This window comes from Xyrauchen texanus, chromosome 16 (assembly GCF_025860055.1).
Source record: "Xyrauchen texanus isolate HMW12.3.18 chromosome 16, RBS_HiC_50CHRs, whole genome shotgun sequence".
Classification (NCBI taxonomy): Eukaryota; Metazoa; Chordata; class Actinopteri; order Cypriniformes; family Catostomidae; genus Xyrauchen; species Xyrauchen texanus.
In genome coordinates, this window is record NC_068291.1 from 4,687,228 (window position 1) to 4,710,501 (window position 23,274).

The 23,274-nt window shown below is 39.3% G+C and overlaps 1 protein-coding gene across 1 annotated transcript in view; it reads right to left on the reverse strand.

The window, feature by feature from the left end:
- Window positions 1–17,239: 17,239 nt before the first annotated feature.
- LOC127657035 (vam6/Vps39-like protein) overlaps window positions 17,240–23,274 on the reverse strand; it is a 51,754-nt gene continuing 45,719 nt past the window's right edge. Inside the window, exons 23-24 of the mRNA XM_052145673.1 lie at window positions 20,555–20,646; window positions 17,240–18,614 (exon numbers count right to left, since the gene is read on the reverse strand). Coding sequence (XP_052001633.1) covers window positions 18,536–18,614; window positions 20,555–20,646 — 171 coding nt within the window. The 3' untranslated portion in view covers window positions 17,240–18,535. The remainder of the gene's footprint in view (window positions 18,615–20,554; window positions 20,647–23,274) is intronic.

Genomic DNA, 23,274 nt, shown 5'->3' on the forward strand with positions numbered 1-23,274 from the left:
CTTTGAAATGAAATCTGTGAACTCAATAAAGCCCATTCGCTGCTCACTCGCTGAGTCATCGACACAATAACAACACATCAATTCAGATTTCTTAAAGATAACTTTTTTTATTTATTTAATTTATTTTTTATTAATAATCATGCCAAGGTCTTACATTAAATTGTGTCCAAAATTGCAGAACATGAACAGCCAAAAAATAATAATAAATAATAAAATAATATAAGGAACAATGAAAGTCATTTTTTGACTTTTCAATGATTTTTGTTTTTTATGCCCGTCAAAGACATAATATAGAAGTTACAGTCAACCAGAAAGTGACTTGACATTGCAACTCTCCACGTGTCCAACTTGCAGAGGTGGGACCAAGTCATTGTTTTCCAAGTCACAAGTAAGTCTCCAAGTCATTGCATTAAAGTCCCGAGTGAAGTCCCAAGTCAAGGCAGGCAAGTCCCAAGTCAAGGCAGGCAAGTCCCAAGTCAAGGCAGGCAAGTCCCAAGTCAAGTCCAAGTCAATTTACAAATCGCCAACTTTAGCTTCAAGTCTTAAAGAAGTCATTAGTGCGCTTTGCCCAAATTAGTGTCAGAGTATTAATTACTATAGTAAATGTATACTAATTTTATCTAGAAGTTTCTAATTTAAAATCTAATTTTATCTTTCTTTTTTTTTATCGATATCTCACCAGAAGACCAAAGAGGGTAATAAAGATGATACATGGATCTTATCTTTGACACACATTAAGGCAAACCAAACTTTACTATAAACACGCTGTGAAAGGACGCTGAACGCGTTGAACTGGTGAGTGAAATCTGAAATATTACCAGGCAGTGGCTAAGGGCAGACATTTAAGTTGCATATACGAAGTTCTATACTGTAAAGTGCCGCAAACCGAAAGTAAATGATCGGATTTGTGATTTTTAGAACCACGCACCAATATAATTAAATAAATATAGCTAAACGCTGCGACAGAGGACCAGCATCGCCCAGCAAAAGAATGAGTGTGTTTACATGCACATTTTAACCAGTTATGCTCAAAAAGCACCAACGCAGGTGGTCACAATAAATGGCATGCCTTTATCGAGGTCATACAACAGGGTAATAAACACCGGAAGATTTTGTCCATTACACCAATTGCTATAAAACGCTAATGCTACCCAATCGCAGTAAAAGTTTGCGTTCAATATGCAGACTTTGTTAGCCTGTAAATCAACTTACCTCTGTCTGTGGATTTCAGATTCCTCACAAAATTGGACGCTGTCTACTTGCAGGTGTCTGTAATTTTGTAACCACAGGTTCTACATGTCGCAATCCTTTTGTTGCCTTTAACGCTGTATTCAATATATCCCACTATATCACCTTTGGTATAATTTTTGCTGTGTCCTAGTCCTTAAATGAGCGTGTCTTCAACTTGGTCCAGCTGTGGAAGCTGATTGGTTGAATATGGAGCGTTGAAATGCAGATTTGAAAATCAAATGAATCGCCTATTTGGGAAATTAATCGCTGATTTACTGCACATTTTTTAATTATACAACTCTTATCTTTGGTTTTAAAAAGTATAAGTATTTCCAAGTCAGACGGTTGAAGTCCAAGCCGTTGCAATCATTGCTGTCAAAGTCTAAGTCGAAGTCGCAGTCTTTTAATTGTATCGTAGTCGAAGTCGCAAGTCATCAAATTAGTGACCTCGAGTCCGCAGTCAAGTCCAAGTCAAGTCCAAGTCAATGACTCGAGTCCACACCTCTGCCAACTTGATGAAGCCGGATAACCAAGCTAGCATTTTAGAAATGAGTTCGCGAAGGGATGATGAATTTTGTTGTGACAAGAGGAGCTTTTAAAAACAATATAATAACAATAAATACGACACGGAAATGGCTGAGGCTCCAGTGAGTTAAAATTGTACTTTTACTAATTGATTTCCCAAATACCTGTGCTAGTCCTTACTACAGTTCCCAAACCAATATTTCATGTACATGTATTTGTAAGTTTGATAAGTAGATGCTTTGGTTTGATTTATGTGAAATGAAAGATCATCGATAACGAACCAAGATTTGGTGTCAAACCTGCTAACACCTACTGAGTGATAGCTTAATTAAAGGTGCACTCAGTAATTTTTTTCCTCATTAAAAAAGTTTAACTTCTAAAGACATAAATTGTAATTTTGCAATATTTGCAGGAAATCATGTGCACTCACATTAAAATGAAGACTCCAGTCATAACAGAAACCTTATAAAAGCTGTTTTATTCTACATGGAGAGGGTCCGCACATGGGGGCTGCCATGTTAGAATCACATGACCAGCCAAAAACTACTCGCTTAATCTCAGTAACCGTCCTGTTATTTGACACTTTCTCTCATTGATTAAAGTAATCATGGCTTACTGTGAATATACATTTCTACGAGTATGTGAGTGAAGTGTAGCGGAAACAATTCCACTCCGCGCTCAAAGCATTCTTTAATCCTTCGCTCCATCTCCATTCCGGATTGTCCATTTCCCGCTCCTGCTCGCTCCATACTCCTGTGAGAACCCGCTCCTTGTTCACTCCATGGCAAAATTAGAGCCTAACTACCTCTCCACTGTAAAGTTATTTCAGTGTGCCATTTAATATCACAACCTTCCACGCAGAAAATATATTAAATAAAAAATAAATACACAAGACTAGAAGAAAAGCTACAATGTGCTTTATCGGAACACTAACATTAGCCCAAGACTAAATTTCATCATTTTTATAGCTCACTTTTTAAACATATCAGCAGCATTCTCTGGGTTTGATCCATTAAATAAATTGCTAGATGCAAGACAACAACAACAAATAAAAAACGTAAAATTAAAAATATAAATTACCAAACGTAAAAAAATTCTAAATTACCAGAACAAAAACAAAACATTAAATTAATAAATTACCAAAAATAATAATACATTTTTAGGCCTATGTATTATTGCCTAATTATTGCCTATTATTTGTTATTATTGCACTTCTATCGGGAAGACACGCAGGCTTGAGTGAGGTTTAAGATGCCATTTATTTGATGAATGTAAAACAGAAAATTAATGTCTCTCTTTGGCGTAGGCCCCGTCTGGTGGTCCGAGGAGTTGTACTCGGAACCATCATATCCTGCCGGAGATAGGATGCAGGGGTGAGGAGCCTACCCCCATGCGGGGCGGGGCTCAACTGGTGGTGGTGGGGTGGTGGAGGTTGCCGGTTAGCACACTGAAACAGCAATTTGATAGATTGTGAGCAGACTTATAAAGCAATGGCTTACATGTGATTGGCTAGGAGTTACCCAGCTAATGATGTGATGATATACAGCTGCTAGTCTTCCCGCTAGAACTACACTGCGCTTCCATTTCTTTTAGTTAACCTTGCCGTATAATTCTGTGAACTAAAAAATAATCCATTCTCAGAATGTTCTACACTTTTTTCCTCTATTGGCATTTGCTGAGCTCCTTCATCTGCAAATGTAAAACGCATTAATTAGCCTATGGCACTAAAATACATTTAGATGGCAATCGATTGAAGTCAAACATGTTGATTAGTTCAGTTGGTGTTTCGCGTCGTTAAAAGTTCATTTCTATTTAATGCGGAACATAATACCTTACAGTTAAGATTGAGATGCATTCGATTAGAATGTTGATATGATTGTTCAAAATATTTAATAGGGGATATATATATATATATAATTGATTAACCTTGGATTACAATCCAGTGTGGCCATTACAGCAGACTTTCAATAGGCTAGCAATATCCCTGTGGACATAGCACAACCTCCCGGGTTGACGTGGATTGTTATTGGGTCTGACAAGCGGCGTAGGAGGCGGAGAGAGAAGGCAAAAGCGAGGCTGCCGGGCAGGAAAACAGCCCCATAAACCACTGCTCCCGAGCTTAATCCTCTCCAATGCCAGGTCCATCACACATAAAATGGATGATATGGAGCTACTGATAGCCAACAACAACAACTTACGTGACTGTTGTGTGATTATAATAACTGAGACCTGGCTACACCCGGACATCCCCGACGCTGCTGTACAGCTAGCAAGCCACACGCTATACCGCAGAGACTGCACCATAGATTCTGGTAAAAGCAGAGGGGGAGGACTTTGCATGTATGTACACAATGACTGGTGCTTACAAAGCCGTATCATACAGTGTTCACCTGATTCAGAGACTCTGACAGTCATATACAGACCTTTTTATCTGCCACGAGAGCTAACAGCAGTTGTTATCACTGCTGTTTACATTCCACCCGATGCTAACATCAGCACAGCTCTCATCTACTTGCACAGTATTATTAGCAAACATCAGAGGGCCTATCCTGATGGAGATCATAATATAGCTGGCGACTTTAATCAGGCATGTTTAAAGACTGTACATCTAAAATTCTCGCAACATGTGAAATGTGCCACAAGAGGAAGTAATACACTTGATCACGTGTATAGAGCTGTGGCCCTCTCACATCTGACCATGTTTCACTGTTCCTTGTCCCAGATTATACTCACCTCAGGAAACAGATAAAGCCAACAACAAAAACTATCAAAATCTGGCCTGAGGGAGCACTATTCCAACTACAAGATTGCTTTGCAAGGACTGAATGGTACTTATTTAAACACCAGGACCTGGCAGAATATACAAAACTGTTCTGTTCTATATTGTAAGCTGTACTGACATCGTCACTGAGGAGAAGCACGGTATTTCCAAACCAGAAACCCTGGATGACATCAGAAGTCCATACTCTCCTCAGAGCTTGTGATATTGCCTTCAAATCAGATGACAGTGCCCTTTACAGTACTGCAAGAGCAAACCTAAAAAGAGGCATCAAAAATGCTAAGCTGGTCTACAAGAGGAAGATAGAGGACCACTTTACTGGAAACAACACAAGGCGGGTGTGGCAGGGAGTCCAGCATATTACAAACTTCAAGGGCAGCGCCACCACTGGCTGTAACAGCAGTGCATCACTGACAGAGGTTCTTTGCAAGTTTTGATGCGAAGTCTCCACTCCAACATACATCTCCTCCTGATACAGGAACCCAGACACTGACTGTACAGGAACACGAGGTGAGACAGGTGTTCAAGTCAGTGAATCCGAGATAGGCTGCAGTCCCTGATGGAGTGCTTGGAAAGGTACTCAGGGCTTGAGCCTACGAACTTGCTGCTGTCTTTGCAAACATTTTCAATCGGTCCCTGTCACAAGCCATCATCCCACCCTGCCTCAAATCAGCCATCATCATCCCGGCCCTGAAGAAGCCTGCGGTGGACAGTTTAAATGACTACAGACCCATTGCTCTTACATCTATTGTCACAAAGTGTCTAGAGAGACTAGTATTGAGGCATATTAAAACTAGCCTCCCTCCCAATTTTGACCCCTATCAATTCGTTTACAGGGCCAACAGGTCTACAGAGGATGCCATTGCCACAGCCCTCCACAAGGCTCTGGAGCACCTGGAATACAGAGGGACATACGTCCGGATGCTTTTTATTGATTATAGTTCTGATTTCAATACTATCATACCGGACATACTCATCAGGAAACTACTCCACCTGGGACTCTCCGATCACCTCTGCACCTGGATAAAGGATTTTCTCACTAACCGCCCTCAGTCCGTAAGGCTTGGTCTCCACCTCTTCTCCACCCTCACTCTCAGCACCGGTTTCCCACAGGGATGTGTCCTGAGTCCTCTACGCTACGGTCTCTATACATATGACTGTTTCTCCACATACTCCTCCAATCACATTATATAATTTGCAGATGACACTACAGTGATTGGACTTATTTCTGGAGGCGATGAGTCTGCCTATCATGACGAGGTTTGGAAATTGATGTTGTGGTGCTCTGAAAACAACCTGTCGCTAAACACAAAGAAAACTATAGAACTCATCTTGGATTTTAGCAAGTGCAGAGCTGACCCCCCCTCCCATCTTTATATATGGAGACTGTGTGGAAAGAGTTTGCAGTTTTTAAATTCCTGGGAATCCATATATCTGACAGACTCTCCTGGTCCACAAACACGACAGCAGCGCCTGCAGTTCCTCGAGTCCTAAAGAAAAAACATCTGTGTACAAAGCTACTGGTGGCCTTCTACCGCTCTGCTATAGAGAATGTTTTAACATAATGCCTCACAGTTTGGTATGGGTGCTGCACAGAAGCTGACAAAAAAGCTCTACAGAGGGTCATAAATACAGCGCAGAACATCATTGTCTGCCGTCTCCCCTTACTACAGGACATTGTGTATGTGTGTATAACTGACCTTCACATTTTCTCTCCACATGTGAATGGATTATCATCGTGTTTTTTGGACACGTCTTTTAGGATATCCCAACAAACCTTTGATCGTCGTGGCGATCACCTCCCCACTCGTGTTCTCCTTCACCATCGCATCATAATTTTCACTATATGCCAGTTGACGTAAGAATAGCAAGAGGAGCCACAAGCGTGTATTTAAGTCAAGCTTTACCTCCAGCTTAACTCAATAATAGGGAGCATGAAAACAGAAAGCGAAATTAACCTTCGCTCTGGAGGTCGAATATTACCAAATTATGCTAGATTTTAAATATATATATATATTTTTTTAATCTCATTCTTTCTGGTTAAATCAGAAATTCAATTTTTACTTCATGCTAATAGTGTTTAACACTGCTTAACATGTGGTGAATTATTGCATTAAGTTCTGTTAACAGGTGTTTTGCCCGTGATGAGCATTACTGGAGCGCTCTTCGAGCTAGAGAAAACAATGAGAAAACGCTCCTCGTGGTGGTGTAGTGACTCACCTCAATCCGGGTGGTGGAGGACGAATCTCAGTTGCCTCTGAGACCGTCAACCCGCACATCTTATGACGTGACTTGAGCGTGTCGCCATGGAGACATAGCTTATGTTGAGGCTTCACGCCACCCACCGCGGCATCCACGCTCAACTCACCGTGCGCCCCACCGAGAACGAATCACATTATAGTTACCACAAGGAGGTCACCCCATGTGACTCTACCCTCCCTAGCAACCGGGCCAATTTGGTTGCTTAGGAGACCTGGTTGGCATCACTCAGCAAACCCTGGGATTCGAACTACTCCTAGCGTACCCCAGGGGTGGTAGCCAGCGTCCCTATGAAATATATTGTAAATACACTGTACATATAAATACATACATGCAAACTAAATTTCATTGAACCAAAAATGCAGCAAGGCAATTATCCTTTCTAATACTCATAACAATTTCCGCCACGACAAAAATGACTTCTATTCCATTCCATTCTATTGTATTGTAAAATGAATGTTTATTTCAAAGATACAAGCAGCTCATTATTGTTGTTTTAATTAAACAGAACGTAGTAATGTTATATCATGCTATTAACCTCATTAACCTGAATAACAACAGGATGATCCTTTCAGTTTCACAGGGATCCTCAAATCTAAGTTTTATTGGCTGTCCAGGTTGCAGGCTGATGCACACCAGCAGGGTTAAACCACAAACAGCTGTTCTGGCAGTGGGAGTTTGGCAGTCAGAGAGAGTTTGCTCATTCTGTTAAGCTTATGTTTCTCTTTTCTCATATGAGATCATTTCATCCCATCAACTGCTCTGATAATGTGCCACAGCTGTTCCGATGTCAGTATTAAAACTTTTCAGGCAGTAAAAGTGACATGTATGCTGTAAAAGGGGGTAAGAGAGGTAAAACTGGTATTGTTGTGGTAAAATGGAAATGCTCACATCTCATTTTGACAATCATCTACTGTCGCCTGTGGTACTAAGGCCACAATGTCCATAGGTTCTTACTACACAATCAGCAAACGTTAAGGGAGGACATTACAAAATATCTACAACAGATGAATTACATGAGATCTTAAAGGAAGAGTTATTTATTAAGCCTCATATACTTTCTTTATTCTGGGTAACACTGAAGGATACATTTTAAAGAATGTTGTGATAGCTGATTTCCATACAACAGCAGTTAGTGACTTCAAGCACACAAAAGTGTTGGGTCTTTGTTTAAACAGCACTTTTTAGCTGCTCTTGATAATGTTGCACCAATGAAGGAGACCAGAATTAAACAGAGAAGTGCAATTTGGATGACTTCTGACATTCTGGATCTCATTACACAACGTGATAAATGGTTCAGAAAGTTTAAGAGGTCAACTTTGTCTTGTGATTACGATAAATATATATATTTTCGCAATCAGACTAGTTATAAGGTACAGAAAACAAAGTCTGAATTTTATGCCGATGCTATTACGGCAAACTCACATCAGCCTAAAAAGCTATGGAAAGTTCTTAGTGATATGGGTGTTAAAGAAAAATCTAAATCTAAGTCTGGTAATATTAGTTTAGTTATTGAGGATAAAATGATTTCTGACAAACAGCAGGTTGCTTGTGTTTTTAATACCTTTTTTACAACAGTTGCTGCCAGTCTGGTTGATAAGTTGCCGAATGTGTCAGGTAGATATGGCCCATCGTTTGTAAATTCCTTTTATAAAAACAAACATGTTACTCCTGATGCTTTTGAGATTGGCCCTGTCTCAGAGGAGAGGGTGAGATTGTGTCTATCCACATTGTCAACTAACAAAGCTACTGGACAGGACCTTATTCCGTCCAGATTTTTGAGCGATAGTGCCAATGTAATTTCTAGGGTACTCACCCATATAATAAATTTGTCTTTAAGTCAGGGTATCTTTCAAGTGATATGAAAAGGGCTTGGGTAGTCCCCCTTTTTAAGAAAAATAGTAGATCAGATAATTATAGGCCTGTATCAATTCTGTCAGCCATATCGAAGGTGTTTGAGCGTCTGGTGTATGAGCAGGTGGAAGAGTATCTTGTCAAACAAAATCTACTGTATGAACTTCAGTCGGGATTTAGAGCAGCATACTCTACTGAAACCTGTCTTATTCATTTATGTGATTATATTCGACAAAACTTTGATGAAGGAAAGTATGTGGGCATGATACTTCTTGATTTGCAAAAAGCCTTTGATACTGTAAACCATGCAATATTACTATCAAAGCTACAAAGTATAGCCTTCAGAAATACTGCTGTGAAATGGTTCACCTCTTACCTCACTGGAAGAACTCAAGTTTGTGATGTTGAGGGGACCATATCAGATCCTCAGGATATTACTTGTGGGGTGCCTCAAGGTTCAATCCTTGGCCCCATTCTATTTTTAGTTTATATCAATGATATGCCAGCTGCAGTGAAATGTAAGCTGCTTTTATATGCTGATGACTCTGCATTGTTGGGATTGAGAAGACTCTCGGTAATTAATTAACTAGTGTTAGCAAGTGGCTTATTGACAACAGGCTTTTAATACATCTGGGAAAAACTGAGTCAATTTTATTTAGAACAAAAAGGAAGTTGTCTAAAACAAATGTACTCAAGGTCACATGCAATGGCACTGAAATACTGTCTCAGAAAAGTGTTACATACTTGGGGTTAACATTGGAGCAGTCATTAACTTGTAAATCCATTGCTGACAAAATACTATCCAAGTGTGCAGGTAAATTTAAATTCTTGTATCGCAGAACAAGGCATTTAGATTTTTCTTTCAAGAAATTACTGGTTGTATCATTGATTCAATGTCATTTCGATTATGCATGTTCTGGTTGGTACTGTGGATTATCAGTTAAACTTAAAAACAGACTGCAAGTGATGCAAAATAATGTTATCCGCTACCTGTTAAATACACCCCCCCCGGACCCATATTGGTAGAGATGCTTTTAAAAGTGTAGGACTGCTGCCAGTACATGTTAGAGTGGAGCAGTTAAAGTTGAATCATATGTATAATGTCATTAATGGCTCTGCTCCCAAATATTTATACTCCCAGATAAAAATGGTTAATTCACAGCACAATCATAATACTAGGGCCAGTGTCCGTTCTTGTAAAGTGCCCAGATTTAATAATACAGCCAGAAGTTCTTTTTTTATACAGATATAATATTGTGGAATAATTTACCGCTTTCCCTCAAAAATGTAAATACTAGAGGGGCTTTCAGACATCAGGTTAAGGCTTTTTTATGGAATAGAGTAGCCAATCTTTTTGATTAGAGTAGATTGATTATTTTATGTGATTTATGATTTTAGAATGTTTTTGAACTTTGGATGATTTTGTGCTAAATGTTTTTGTCTTTGTCTGCAATAGGTATTCGTTTTGTGTTAAATGTTCTAACACCAAGGACCATGTTGGAAATAACTGTTTACACTTTAACATGTTATCCTTTGGATTATGTTGTCTGTCAAATCCAAAATAAATCAAATCAAATCAAAATCAAGTGTTATAAAAGTAGGCCAATGTAACTCCAAGTCTTCTGTAGACATACAATCACTTTGTATGATAAACAGAACCTAAATGAATTTGTTATTTACAAGTCATATGGGTTTGGAACAAGATGACGGTTATTAAAGTATGTCACAAATTTTATTTTTGGACTATCCCTATTGGGATATGTCGGCAACACTTTACATTAACGTCCCTATTGTCAAGGATTTATAAAGCGGTTCATTAATGATTAACAAGTCATTTACAAATGTGCTGTAAATCATTTATATGCAGTTATGACAACATGAATAAAAGGGCGACCTTCATGCAATATCTGCCAAATAGTAATTCATGATTTGTCACAATGCAGCAAAAATAGACCATTATAGTGAGATTAAACAAACTGGTTTCACAGTGATATCGGAAACAGTAGGTTGACTGTTTAGCTAAAATCAGTCTACTTACCGAAATTCTAAACACTGCCCCCAGTGGCCAAAGCGGTAAGTGTTGTTGGGTGTATGAGCATGTGTAAGCTCCATTTTCTGGGTGTAATGTCCACAGAGGGGCGCCAAAAGCAAGTTTTCAAGTGACTGCAGGCTGTGCTGGCTGTAATACAGTGAAGAGGAGTGCATATAAACTGTGCCCCCCAACCCAAACCTAAACCTGGCCATCAGTGGAGTAAAAATGTAATGTTAGAGGGAAAAATGTAATCTCTGAATCCTGTTAGTCACTGATTAAATGGTAAATGGTCTGCACTTTTATAGTGTTTTTTTAACCTTAGCGGTTTTCACAGCATTTTAAACTGTGAACTCATTCACCCATTTACACACACACCAATGATGGCAGAGCTGCAATGCAAGGCGCTAGCTCTGCCAGTGGGCGCAACTTGGGGTTCAGTGTCTTGCCCAAGGACACTTCAGCATGTGGAGTAGTGTGGGCTATTAGTTGCCGACCAGCTCTACCACCTGAACCACAGCCGCCCCGGCAGATTTATGTGTATGCAATTACTTCTTGGTTTCAACGTGGGATCCGAACCCAGGTCTCCCACGCTGCTGATGCAACACGATTTCGGAGCACCAAGGGAAGGTAAACACACTGGAGCCGATGCAAATATGTCTGATTGGAGATGCCGCTTGCCAGTGAGTGGGCGTAATGTGGCCGATCCTAGGGTACCAGAACTCTCGGAAACAACGCACTGACTTCCCGTGTGGTCATGTTGGTTTAAAAGGAGGCATTATTTCATTACACCACATTCTGATATGTGTTTATATAAATTACTGTAATGTATTGACTCACCTGAGTTACTTTCCTTGTCACGTTGATGTCAAAAGAATGCTACAACAAGTGGTGTTTCAACTTACCTAGTCACCTAAAGTTCTCAGCAAAAACACTTTTCAGGTCTACATGCTCATCCACAGTATACTGTATATCATATAATAAACGCCTGATGATCATTAAACCACACTGAACTTTATGTACATTGGTTTTTAATGTTGGCAACTCCTTAATAAATTCTTCTTATGTGTCCACTTTACATAAGGGTACATTTTTATAGTTTTTTAATGTTGAGCAAGTGTTATAAAGCGTGATTATCTCTACTGATCACATACTCACATCAACACATCTTCTCGAGAAGTCAAAAGCTGATTCTGGAACCTGCTCGATAATGAACCACATGCACTTCTTATCTCTCTCACAGCCACAGCTGGCATTTTCAATGGCAAATGCATTGTTTATAGCATACAAAGATCTCATTTGATTTCTTGCTTTCTTCTTCACTGGAGAAGAAAGCAAGTCTTCTTGACTTGTCAAGACAATTTCCAGATTTTTTTCTGTTTCTCAAAATCGGTTTCTCGATCCAACATGTCTTCCGATAAACAGGTGATGATCGAGCCATTCTTGATCATCACATGTTAAACGTGAAGCAAAATATTTTGGTCACACACTATTTGGTCACGAGTTTGTTTCTTGATTATCACAAAATGACTTAATTAAGACAATTCTTGCCTCACAGTTCCTAAAATACACTTAAGCAGAGAATATGTACATACATATTTTTAAATATACTATTTTGACTCAAGACTAAAAGATTTTACTTATTGTCTGGACTGCTACATTTGCCCAAACACCCAACTATTAAACTTTGGGGTTTAGACTTGAATGATACCTCAAATTGTATGTGTTATTGAGAACGCGTGTGCCATTACTTTTCTAAATGATTCGATTTTTGCCTGGCAGATGATAAAAAAAAACAATGACTTACATTGAAGGAGGGACTTGAACAATATGCAGGGACCAGGCTTTCATAGAGGATATTCTAGAGACAGAACACCCTGTTCTTTGTTAAGTGGACTTCCATTTCCACTAAAAGGTCATGTGTCAGCTCCACCAGAATACCATTTAGTCGGGCTAATTTAAGCAGTGTTGGTGCTCACCGCTAAAACATTCAAAGCATTAAGTCACCTTAAATCTGAAGAAACTTGACCAAAGCAAACACTAATCATCCTGATGGTGACTACAAACAAACACATAACTTTTTACAGCAAGACATCATTAAAAACACGAAATAAAGCAAAAACCAACAATTACTTTCATGTCTTCATATGTAACAATCCTTTGACCAAATAAATAAATTCAAGCACAGGGGATTATGGTTATTGACAAACTGCTTTTCCAGTTGGCAAGCTCAGTACCAGATGCAACAATATGAAGTTCATAGTGTTTAGCCTAACAGAGATCCACATTTCTGATCCATGAGTTTTCAGGACCTTTCAATGATTTTAACAGTTGTTCATGACTATTGGAAAAAAATTATTCTGCCACAAACGGCTTCCTCAGGGATCAAACTGAGCATGCTCAAAAGCCTGTAAGTTCTACCTTTAATACCAAATTAAACATTGTATTTTCTCACAGTTTAATATTTTAAGTTGATCACACTGAACTGCATAAAAGTTGACCTTATCCATTTTTTCAAGTAATCGCAAGTTTTTCTACATTGGATAGTTCAATCTGATTTTAAACAGAGTTTGTCTGACAAAATGGAAGTTGGATTTTGGTAACCCCGAAAATGAAAATACACAAAGCTTGTGCTGATGAAAAATCCACCATTTCTCATATAAGTACAAGCTTTGTGTATTTTCATTTGTATTTTCTGGGTTACGGTTATTGGCACGTCAATCAAGTATTTAATTAATGATTTAGATATTTATTTAATCATTTAATTTCAAGTAATTTTGTTGTCCATTGTTATAATGTCAAATTAGGTATATGCGTTAAATAAATGTGATGGCATTGAACATATTAATTAATCTCACTGATTAAATGCAATAAAAATAACCAATTTATTCCATGAAAAAAAGGATAGTGCTGAAGTAAATATAGCAATTATCTGATGTCATTTCTGCAACACTAGCACCACCGAATAGAATTTCAAAAATAAACAATGTTTTCAAAACAGCTTTCTGAATACACACTCTGTAGTTGTTCAAACAGTCAGATAGTCCCGCCCCAACTCACGCCATTGGTTTAGCAATGTTGCAGGTCTAATGGGGCTTTTCTACTGCATGGTACAACTCGACTCAACACTGCTTGCTTTTTTGGGGTTTTCCATTGTGGATAGTGCCTGCTACTTTTTTTAGTACCACCTCGGTCGAGGTTCCAAGCGAGCCGAGCCGATACTAAATGTGACATCAAAATCCTGCAGATCACTGATTGGTCAGAGAATCGTCACTACCAGCGTCACTGGATTTCCGACACGTGACATCAACCCGCTAGTTTTAAAGTTAGTAACGCCGATAGCTGTATCATTTGTACATACACCTTTCAAATTGAGAAAAAAGAAATGGCTGTGTGCAAAACCACGCTGTGTTCAATAAACAAGGTGCAGACTGTCCACTCGTTAGCATAGAAAAAACGACGCAAAACTAAAAAGACTTTCAGGAAGTGTATCAGCTGTTGGTTGCACACGGATAACACCGGACCTAAAAGTAAAAAAAAAAAAATGTATCTTAAAAGTGACTACAGAACCATCAAAGAAAAGTGGAAGTAGTTCGACCAAATGGACGCTATCTAGACCGGCGAGCAATGGGAGGGAGAGTGCCCTGGTGGAGGATGGTATGTTTTGTTACGTTAACTCTATAATCTGCTTGAAAGCTTCACTTTATTTAATTGACCAGCTACGTGAAGCTTGGTTCTTAAACAACCAGGCTAATTTAGCTTACACTTGTGTAAAGTCACAATGAAAAAACTGCTTTATGCAGCACAATGAGCTAGTAGCTAACAGTTAGCGGTAGTGTTATTGTTTATTGTTTTGTGTCGTGTTTAAGAGGATGTTGCGGCAGTAGAGGTGGCGCAACTATGACGATCAGCCTATAATCCCACCCATGTTGAGGAGGCACTAAACAGCAGTGGAAAAGCAAGCTCAGAAATGTAAAGTGAGTAGAGTTGAGGCGAGCCGAACCGTAACGTGCAGTGAAAAAGTGCCATAAGCGATCACTTAAAACACACACAGGAATCTTTACAGTGCCACAGAGACAGAGTTTAAAGTTTTAGAGAAAATTAACCTCAGTGCGGCTTACTTTTAGCTGTCTGCATATTAAGCTGGAATAGAAGAAAGTATTTTAACACTGAAAAATTTACATACTTTTTCTACATTGAATAAGCGTGAACTTGAAAATATTAAGTATATAAAGCATGTCAAAATGAATGCTCTAGCTTATAAGTAAATATTATTCATGATTGTTTTGTTATCTTTACAATGTGTCATGTATCTAAACTAAAGTAGAAAACCATCATATTTATTAGCTAATTTGAGTACATTTCACATGTACTACTTACCTTTTCAAAGCTGGTATTCCCATGGCTTGAATAATGAATAAGCTTGCATGGTTTCACTGTTTACAAGTTTATTTACACAGCATTAATTGTAGATATGTTTTGTAAGTTTTTGTTTTGTGAAGTCTGAAGTTCAATTTCTAAAAAACATGATGATTTTGAACATCACCCTTCAAAATAATGATCTCTTGATTGTTACCAACATCGTGTTTTATGCAACAAGTGTTGAGGACTGTGTGCGCAGCTCTGCATCTCGTTTCTATTGCCAGTAATACAAGGTGTTGTTGTACAAGTATTATATGGTGTGTATAAGTCATGTCGGAAATATCATATTATTACCGTTAGTTAAACAAAAGAGGTTGGATATGATGGATAGATATAAAAAGACTAAACTGTAAATTGCACATAGTTATTGTTCAATGGGGCAGTTTTAACTGTTCATGAGATGGATAGCCTGAGTGAAAAAACTGTTTCTGTGCATGAAGGTTTGGTGCTCAGAGCTCCAACGCGTCGGCCAGAAGGCAACAGTTCAAAAAGGTAGTGGGCTGGGTGAGTGGGGTCCAGAGTGATTTTTCCAGACTTTTTCTTCACTCTGGAAGTGTACAGTTCTTGAAAGGAAGGCAGGGGATGACCAATAATCCTCTCAGCAGTCCGAACTGTCCTTTGTAATCTTCTCATATCTGATTTTGTAGCTGCACCAAACCAGACAGTTATTGAAGTGCAGAGGACAGACTCAATCCATGCACAACTTTCCACGTGCCCTATTGATAGCGAGAACCACTAATCGTGACCACGAGGAGGTTACCCCATTTGACTCTACCCTCCTTAGCAACCTGGCCAATTTGGTTGCTTAGGAGACCTGGCTGGAGTCACTCAGCAGGTAGTCAGCTTCAATACTCGCTGACTACCGCTCGCTACCCAGGCCCCCAACAACTATGTATAATTCCTAAATACACATGTACGGTTAATCCAGATACACGGTTAAAGAACAGTTGTTTTCAAGTCTTTACTGAATTATTGTTAGATATGATGCATGTCTGCCGTCCACGAGGCGAGTGGGGACTGGAATCCCCGACCGCCTGGAGCAATGGAACCGCTGCCAGGGGCGGAGGAGTGCCCTGCCATCCCCCAGAAACACGGAGGGGTCGACAGAAGACCGCTGTCTGCGAGGGGAGGAGGGAAGTGACTCCCCGACCGCCTGGAGTGGTAGGGCCGCTGCCAGGGGCGGAGGAGTGTCCCCAGGAGTCGCCGTGAACGTGGAGGGGCGTTCTTTCCGCCGGGAGTCGTGGGTCTAACTCCGGTCTGCCCGGGGAGGAGCGGCTGTCGTCTGCCTGAGAGGGTGGAGGAGTGATCGAGGACCATGCAACGGTGTATCAGAGAACGCGTGAGTATGTTTTTATTTTTTACATCTCTCTCTCCCTGCCGCTCCGCATTGGCCTTTTCACTCTCGTTTAAATTTTACAGTGTTTTTTTGGGGGGGTACTACACTGTTACAGGATTTCTGTTTCCCTCCCCTTGTCCCCTCCCTCGTGCCTCCCTGACCTGCCGGCAGTGTTTTTTTGGGGGGGTACTACACTGTTACAGGATTTCTGTTTCCCTCCCCTTGTCCCCTCCCTCGTGCCTCCCTGACCTGCCGGCAGAAGGCACGCCCCTCCCCAGGGAAAGGGGAGGGGGGGGGTACGTCATGCCGGGGGCTCCCCAGCCTGAGAGAATGAGGGATGAATGTGACAGGGTGGAGGGCGGGGCCGGGTCGTGATTCTACACACCTGGTCCCTTATCAGGCTAATCAAGCCTCCGAGAGGGATAAAGGCCGATTGCATAGGATGGTGCGGGAGAGAGAGAGATCATTTACGGACATGTCCTTCATGTGTGTGTTGTTGTCTTTTGTTTAAGTTTATAATTAAAATAAAATGTATATTGCCAAGCCGGTTCTCGCCGCCTCCTTTCCATTGAACTACGTTACAGTTGTGTAGCCAACAAAAATTGTAGCTTAACTTTAAGTTATGAGTAACTTGTAGCGCTGCAGTTTCAAAGTAGTTTCCCCAACACTGGTATTCCACAATGCAATGCGCTTGACTTGATTTTCCATTTCCAGTGATATATGAAATACTAACTTTCTAGATCTGTTTCTGAGATAACAACTGGACACCACTCGTGGATTAAAACATTCCACAAAACATTAGAGAAGATAAATGTTTATTAGAGTTGACATCACCTCAGATTCAATGTACTGTCTTATACATTCACATCTGCTTCGACCTAAACCCTTCAGGATTGTTGCAGTGGTTTAGGTACCACCACTTTTTGAGCAACAGTTCATGCTATGATTTACAGTTAAACAAATAGACAAGTATCTTATAAATGTGTTAATTGGACAGATGTATTGCAGAACACTTATGTAGCCAGAGAAATACTGATGCCCATGCGGGCGAAACAATCGCACAAATAGGCGAGACATTCTTGACAGTATGGACATGTTTAAACAGTATGTTAATAATAAATTAAAGCCAATAGAACGAACTACAAAAGAAAACAGTGGCATGCTACTGTGACCTGATCGTAAAGTCACTACTCCCCTCTCCAAAACTATACAAAACCAAAAAGGCAAAAGAATTGACACAATGCCAAACGAAATGAAAACAAGCTACACGCATTAGTAGTGTCATGCTGATAAAGGGATAGTTCAACCAAAAATTAAAATGATCATGTTGATCCAAACCTGTATGACTTTCAATAAAACAAAAGGAGAAGAGTGAATGAGTGACATTCTGCCAAACGTCTCGCTTTGTGTTCAACAGAAAAAAAGAAAGTCATATGGCTTAGGAAAAACATGAAGATGAGTAAATAATGACAGAATTTTCATCCCTTTCATGCAAAAAACAGAAAAGGGGAAGATTTAATCCGTCCAACTTTGCAGAAAGTTGATCGCAGTGGACGTGCTGTGTGCCAGTGCTGCTGCTTCTGTCGAGGGGGCCACATTAAGGTTTTTTATCTGGTGTCTGATTTCATCTTAAACTAACAGAGTGAAACGGAGCAGCACCTACAAGCCCAGCTCAGAATAACAGTCTTGTGAGCCCTGAAGGTGCACACAAACACAGGCCTTTACTTTTACACTAAAAGCATCGGACAAAGCGTCAGGTTGGATGAAAAGCTGCACTGTTAGTAAAGACGAAACGGTGGGGAGTGAAAGAAAAGATGCCACGGTGTGTGTTGTGCATTCTGGTAAAAGCCTTTGAAGAAATACATGAAAACAACCTTGCTCGTACCGTTAAAAAATCTTAATTTCACTGTCCATAGTATTCGACAGAACAACTCTGGCAGTTGATTAATTTTCTCATGAGACAGACTTGTCTTTACCATTCCAATGGAAAGACAGAGAGAAAGAGCAGAATATGCAGACTGGCATTTCCTTTGGCAGCGCATCAGTCTGGTATCTTCACACAGACTTGAGCGTGTGGCGCGTGTTCAGGCTGCAGGTTGCATTATTCTGCAGGACACACGGTGCGATCTTTACAGCAGAAGTAGTGAACCACCACACCGTTGGGATACCTGGCAAAGGCACTAGAGAGGTAAAGGACAGAAAACTGTAATTATCAAACAACCCTTTGAACTACATTCATTCATACTGAGCCTTTTAAATAGCCATTCAAGTATATTGAGCACTAATACATGTGAGAGAGGTTGAGCTAAACAGCAGAATTTGCACCAACACATTCATTGCTTGTGTACATCGCTACGGGAACAGATATTGAACAGGGGTGCTGTGGAACAGGGGTGTTGCATACGCTTTAACACGTCAGTGTTGGCATTAGGGTAATGCGCATATATAAACTTTGCGTCTACATGAAGGCTATCGCATGTTTACCATTTCACATATTATTCAGAAAAACAAGTGGTGAAAGTTGGCTTTTTATAAAATGCGATGTTCCCGTGTTCAGAGATTTAACGCACATTCTGAGCTGATAAGCTTCTGAGTTTCTCGTACTGATTCGCATTTGTTTTCCACCATAAAAACAGATCCTTATCCATTGGTTTGCATGACTCCAACAAGAACCGAATACCAATAGAATAGGACTGAATAAGAATTCAAACTTTGCAAGTAATGCCACACTTGGCCTTGCTTGAAAGCACACAATAGCCCTACTTGGACGGGATTAGATTTATATGGGACGTGGGGTAAAGTAATAAATACCATAGCTAATCAGTCATTTTAATCCCATGCGAATCGGTCATGTCAATAATTTTCCTGGAGTTTTTCCAGACTGGTAAAAATTACAACGTGCTTTACCTATAATATATAACGGCCTGTAAATATAACCCTTGTAATATTAATCCAGTACGAATCGACATGCTAACAAAAAGCCTGTAAATCTGCACATTCTAGCACTTGAGCCCTTTAAATATTGCAGTTTCTTAAGTTCTCAGAGTTTCTGAAGTGGATGTTGGTCAAGAGAAGATGGCAGAAAATGTAAAAGCAGCATTTGATTATGATTTGAGCAGAGTGAGCGCTGGAAATTGTGTTGAGCCCCGTGTTTCGTGACATAAAATTACAAAATGTGAAGTATTGTCCATATTTTTTTATTAAAGAGTGTAATACAAGATTACAGGCTTGTTAATGTCATCAGTTATGCTGTATTTAGTCAGATATTCCAATACATTTCTTCTAATAATCACAGATACCGTATATGCTCATGTTTAATATTTCCAGCCTAATTAATCAGCATAGTATACATTTTCGAATAGGTCAGTTACGCGTGACAGCAGTGTGTAAATGCTGTAAACACACCCATCTTTGCAATTTTTATATACATCGCTTATCCCGTGCAAACTGACAGTAAATATTACAGATGTGTGCAGTAATAAATACTTTATGGACATATGTCAGAAAAAAATAATCCCGTCCGTATAGGGCTGATAACGGCGACTTATCTTTTTCTCTCATCCAACAACTCGACGACACACATCCAGAGCGCCCCTCTGTGGACTCACTTGTAACCCCGAGATTTGGTGAGAAATCCAGAGGGAAAGTATTCAGCACTGCTCACTGCAGGCAAATGCTCATAGGAAAATAAAATTGCGATATTTGAGTCGTGTTTTTAATAGTCGAGTAGCTGGTGCAGAACGAGTACTCAATTAGTCGATTACTCGTGCACATCCCTACAGTCAATATTTGTCTTTTTACATTTAGTCGATTAATTTAGGTTTAGACCATTTTTCTTGGAATAAAAAAATTTAGTTTTAGTTGATGATAATATGAAAAATGACAAACTTGTCAGTTAAAACATACCAACCAAATAATCAACAATTTATATACCTTCTCAATTACATATGTGAAGCAGACTCCCTCTCTGTATTCTACTAGTATAAGCTTTAAGAAGTTATGGTGTTGTTAATCACTTTAGGGACTATCAATCATTTTCTGTGTTTAGACAGTTTAGAGTTTTGCTACTTCCCGTGTTGACGCTTGAGTAAAGTGAATAGTGAAATAACATGAGATGCACCTGTTCCCGATCTTCTTCTTACACACTCTGCAGGTCTTCTCGTCTGTGATGACACATTTCACCTGCTGGTGAAAGATGCGCTCCTCTTGCACCTGCAGATGATAAAGAAAACATTATTTTGACCATATTTTGTCTGTCAACATATTAATTTAGCACAAATAATTCTAAATTCTCATTATAAAAAAAAAAGCTAAAAAATTGAAGGGATGCACAGAAATTTCAGCTGCCTATACTTTTTGGCTGAAAATGCTATTTTGGGTTTTCGCGCCGAAAAAGAGAGAAAAAAAAAAGAACAAAATCCTGGCTGAAAATCTGAACAAAATATGTTACTTTAAACTCAAGAAACAGAGATGAAGAAAATGCAGCATTTTGTGTGAAAAGATGTACACAGCAGCTAATGTTCAAATATATAGTGATGGTAACAAGATTATGCTTATAATTGAGATCGCAAGACACGCAAGCACCAGTGCAACGGCACTCTGTAAAACAGTTCAATGGAAAGGAGGCGAGAACCGGCTTGGCGATATAAATAATAGTTTTAGTGATAAACTTAAACAAAAGATACAAAACACACACGACGGAGCAGCTGCCCATAAACTATCTCTCTCTCTCTCTCTCTCTGCACTACCATCTGCATTCGGCCTTTATCCCTCTAGGAGGCTTAATTAGCCTGATAAAGGACCAGAAGTGTATAATCACGACCCGGCCCCGCCCTCCACCCTGTCACACGCTCAAAGGAGTTTATAAAAGCACACTAGATCACATTCTGTTGGTATTTGCATTACCTAGTTGCCTATTAAAGTCTACATTCCCTAAAGTTATGAAGAGATTGCTCTCTTGAATATCAGCACATTAATATCATCCACCATCACATATCATGTTGAAATATGCCCACCTACTGTTCGAACCCTCTAAATCAGCGGTGTCAAATACCACTTCAATTCAACACGCTTTGAATCCGCCTCTCGCGGTCTCGTGCAAATTATCTCTTTTCATCTGAAACTGAACCAGAGTGAAACCATCACAGTTAACCTCAGTGTATTTTTCCCCACTCACAACAATTTTGACAATATGGATCATGGACAGATACAAGCAAAACTATCCTTTTGATCTTTGTTGTGTATTCATAAGTACTTTATTAGCACTTTGTAGGGTAAATATTTGCTTATACTAGGCAAAAGTCAGTTTATATGTATACTGTATAGGCCTATATATATTATATATAATATGTATATATTAGTACATACAAGATGACAGACAGACAGATAATACCAAAGTCCAGTTAATCTAATATATACTGTATTTTGGTGCATTGCTAAAAAACGGACATATTTAATCATGTCTCTTGACCTGCAATTAGTCATTTTCTTACCATTGGAGCAATTCTTTTTGTTTTTGTGAATCTGCAGTCAGCCAAACCCAGCTGCCAATACAAAGCACACGCCTCAGCAAAACACGCTTTGTCATTTTTTTTTATGACATTCATGGAAATTTCCACCAGTGTCATTTCAATCACATCTCAAATTCTGTATTGTTTTTAATTCTAAATTCTTTGGTTAACATTTTTAACTAAATTATTATTTTTTTTTGTAAATAAAATAGATGAGATCATGGATGTTTACATTTACATTTACATTTATGTATTTGGCAGACGCTTTTATCCAAAGCGACTTACAGTGCACTTATTACAGGGACAATCCCCCCGGAGCAACCTGGAGTTAAGTGCCTTGCTCAAGGGCACAATGGTGGTGGTCTTGGGTTCGAACCAGCGACCTTCTGATTAACAGCCCTGTGCTTTAGCCACTACACCACCACCACTCACCATGTTCATAGTTTATGCTGCCTTTATGTGTTACCGGAATGATCCTACTTCCCACAAGTGGTAATTACGAATACTTGAAGTGCTTTTTAGTTGTCCATGTTTCCTGTTCTTTCCAATGCCAGGTTTATTCATACATATTTATTAAGGAACTTTTATTTTGACACCATAATACATATTACCAGATATCTTTAGCTTGCTGACGATAATGGAAATTTGGTCAATAAAAGCTATTTTCACGGTGTACAAATGAACAACATGCATCAAATGGTTACTGATATACATAAATGAATATGACCAAATTGGTAAGAGTTAACAGTTAGCTGTATTTAGAAGAATCATTAAAACCTGTTATTCAAACTCTCATCCACCATGTTGAACGTTTATGACTCCTCCCATCTCAGAAACTCGGGCAACAAAATGATCTATGAGTTACCCAGTCATAATAACGACTTGAGGGGTCATTCGTCTACAACTTCCGAGAGGGAAACTCGTATTTACGATAATTCCTATAGCACGTGAAGCGCAATTAATCTGGGCCTGAGACAAGATTAAAACAGTAAAATCTCAGACTTACATCGATGAATGTTCAGATGGGCCAAGAATATTCAAACTATTCAAAAATTCTAATGTAAACAACCCACACAAGGCCTCTGATAGACATTAGGCTGCTCTACCTAACCTATGGTGAAGTTAACTTTATACTCATATGTTTTACAAAAAATGACAAATAATTTAAGAGGAATTTTAATATCTGCTACACAGCTAATAGTAAAACTGAACAAAAGACAACAGTTTTTAAAAGACAACTCTCAGTGTAGACAAATCTAGTTAGTGACAATGATGATGTCTACATTAGATGCCATATGGAATCAATGTTTTATATTACATCAATTCTAAA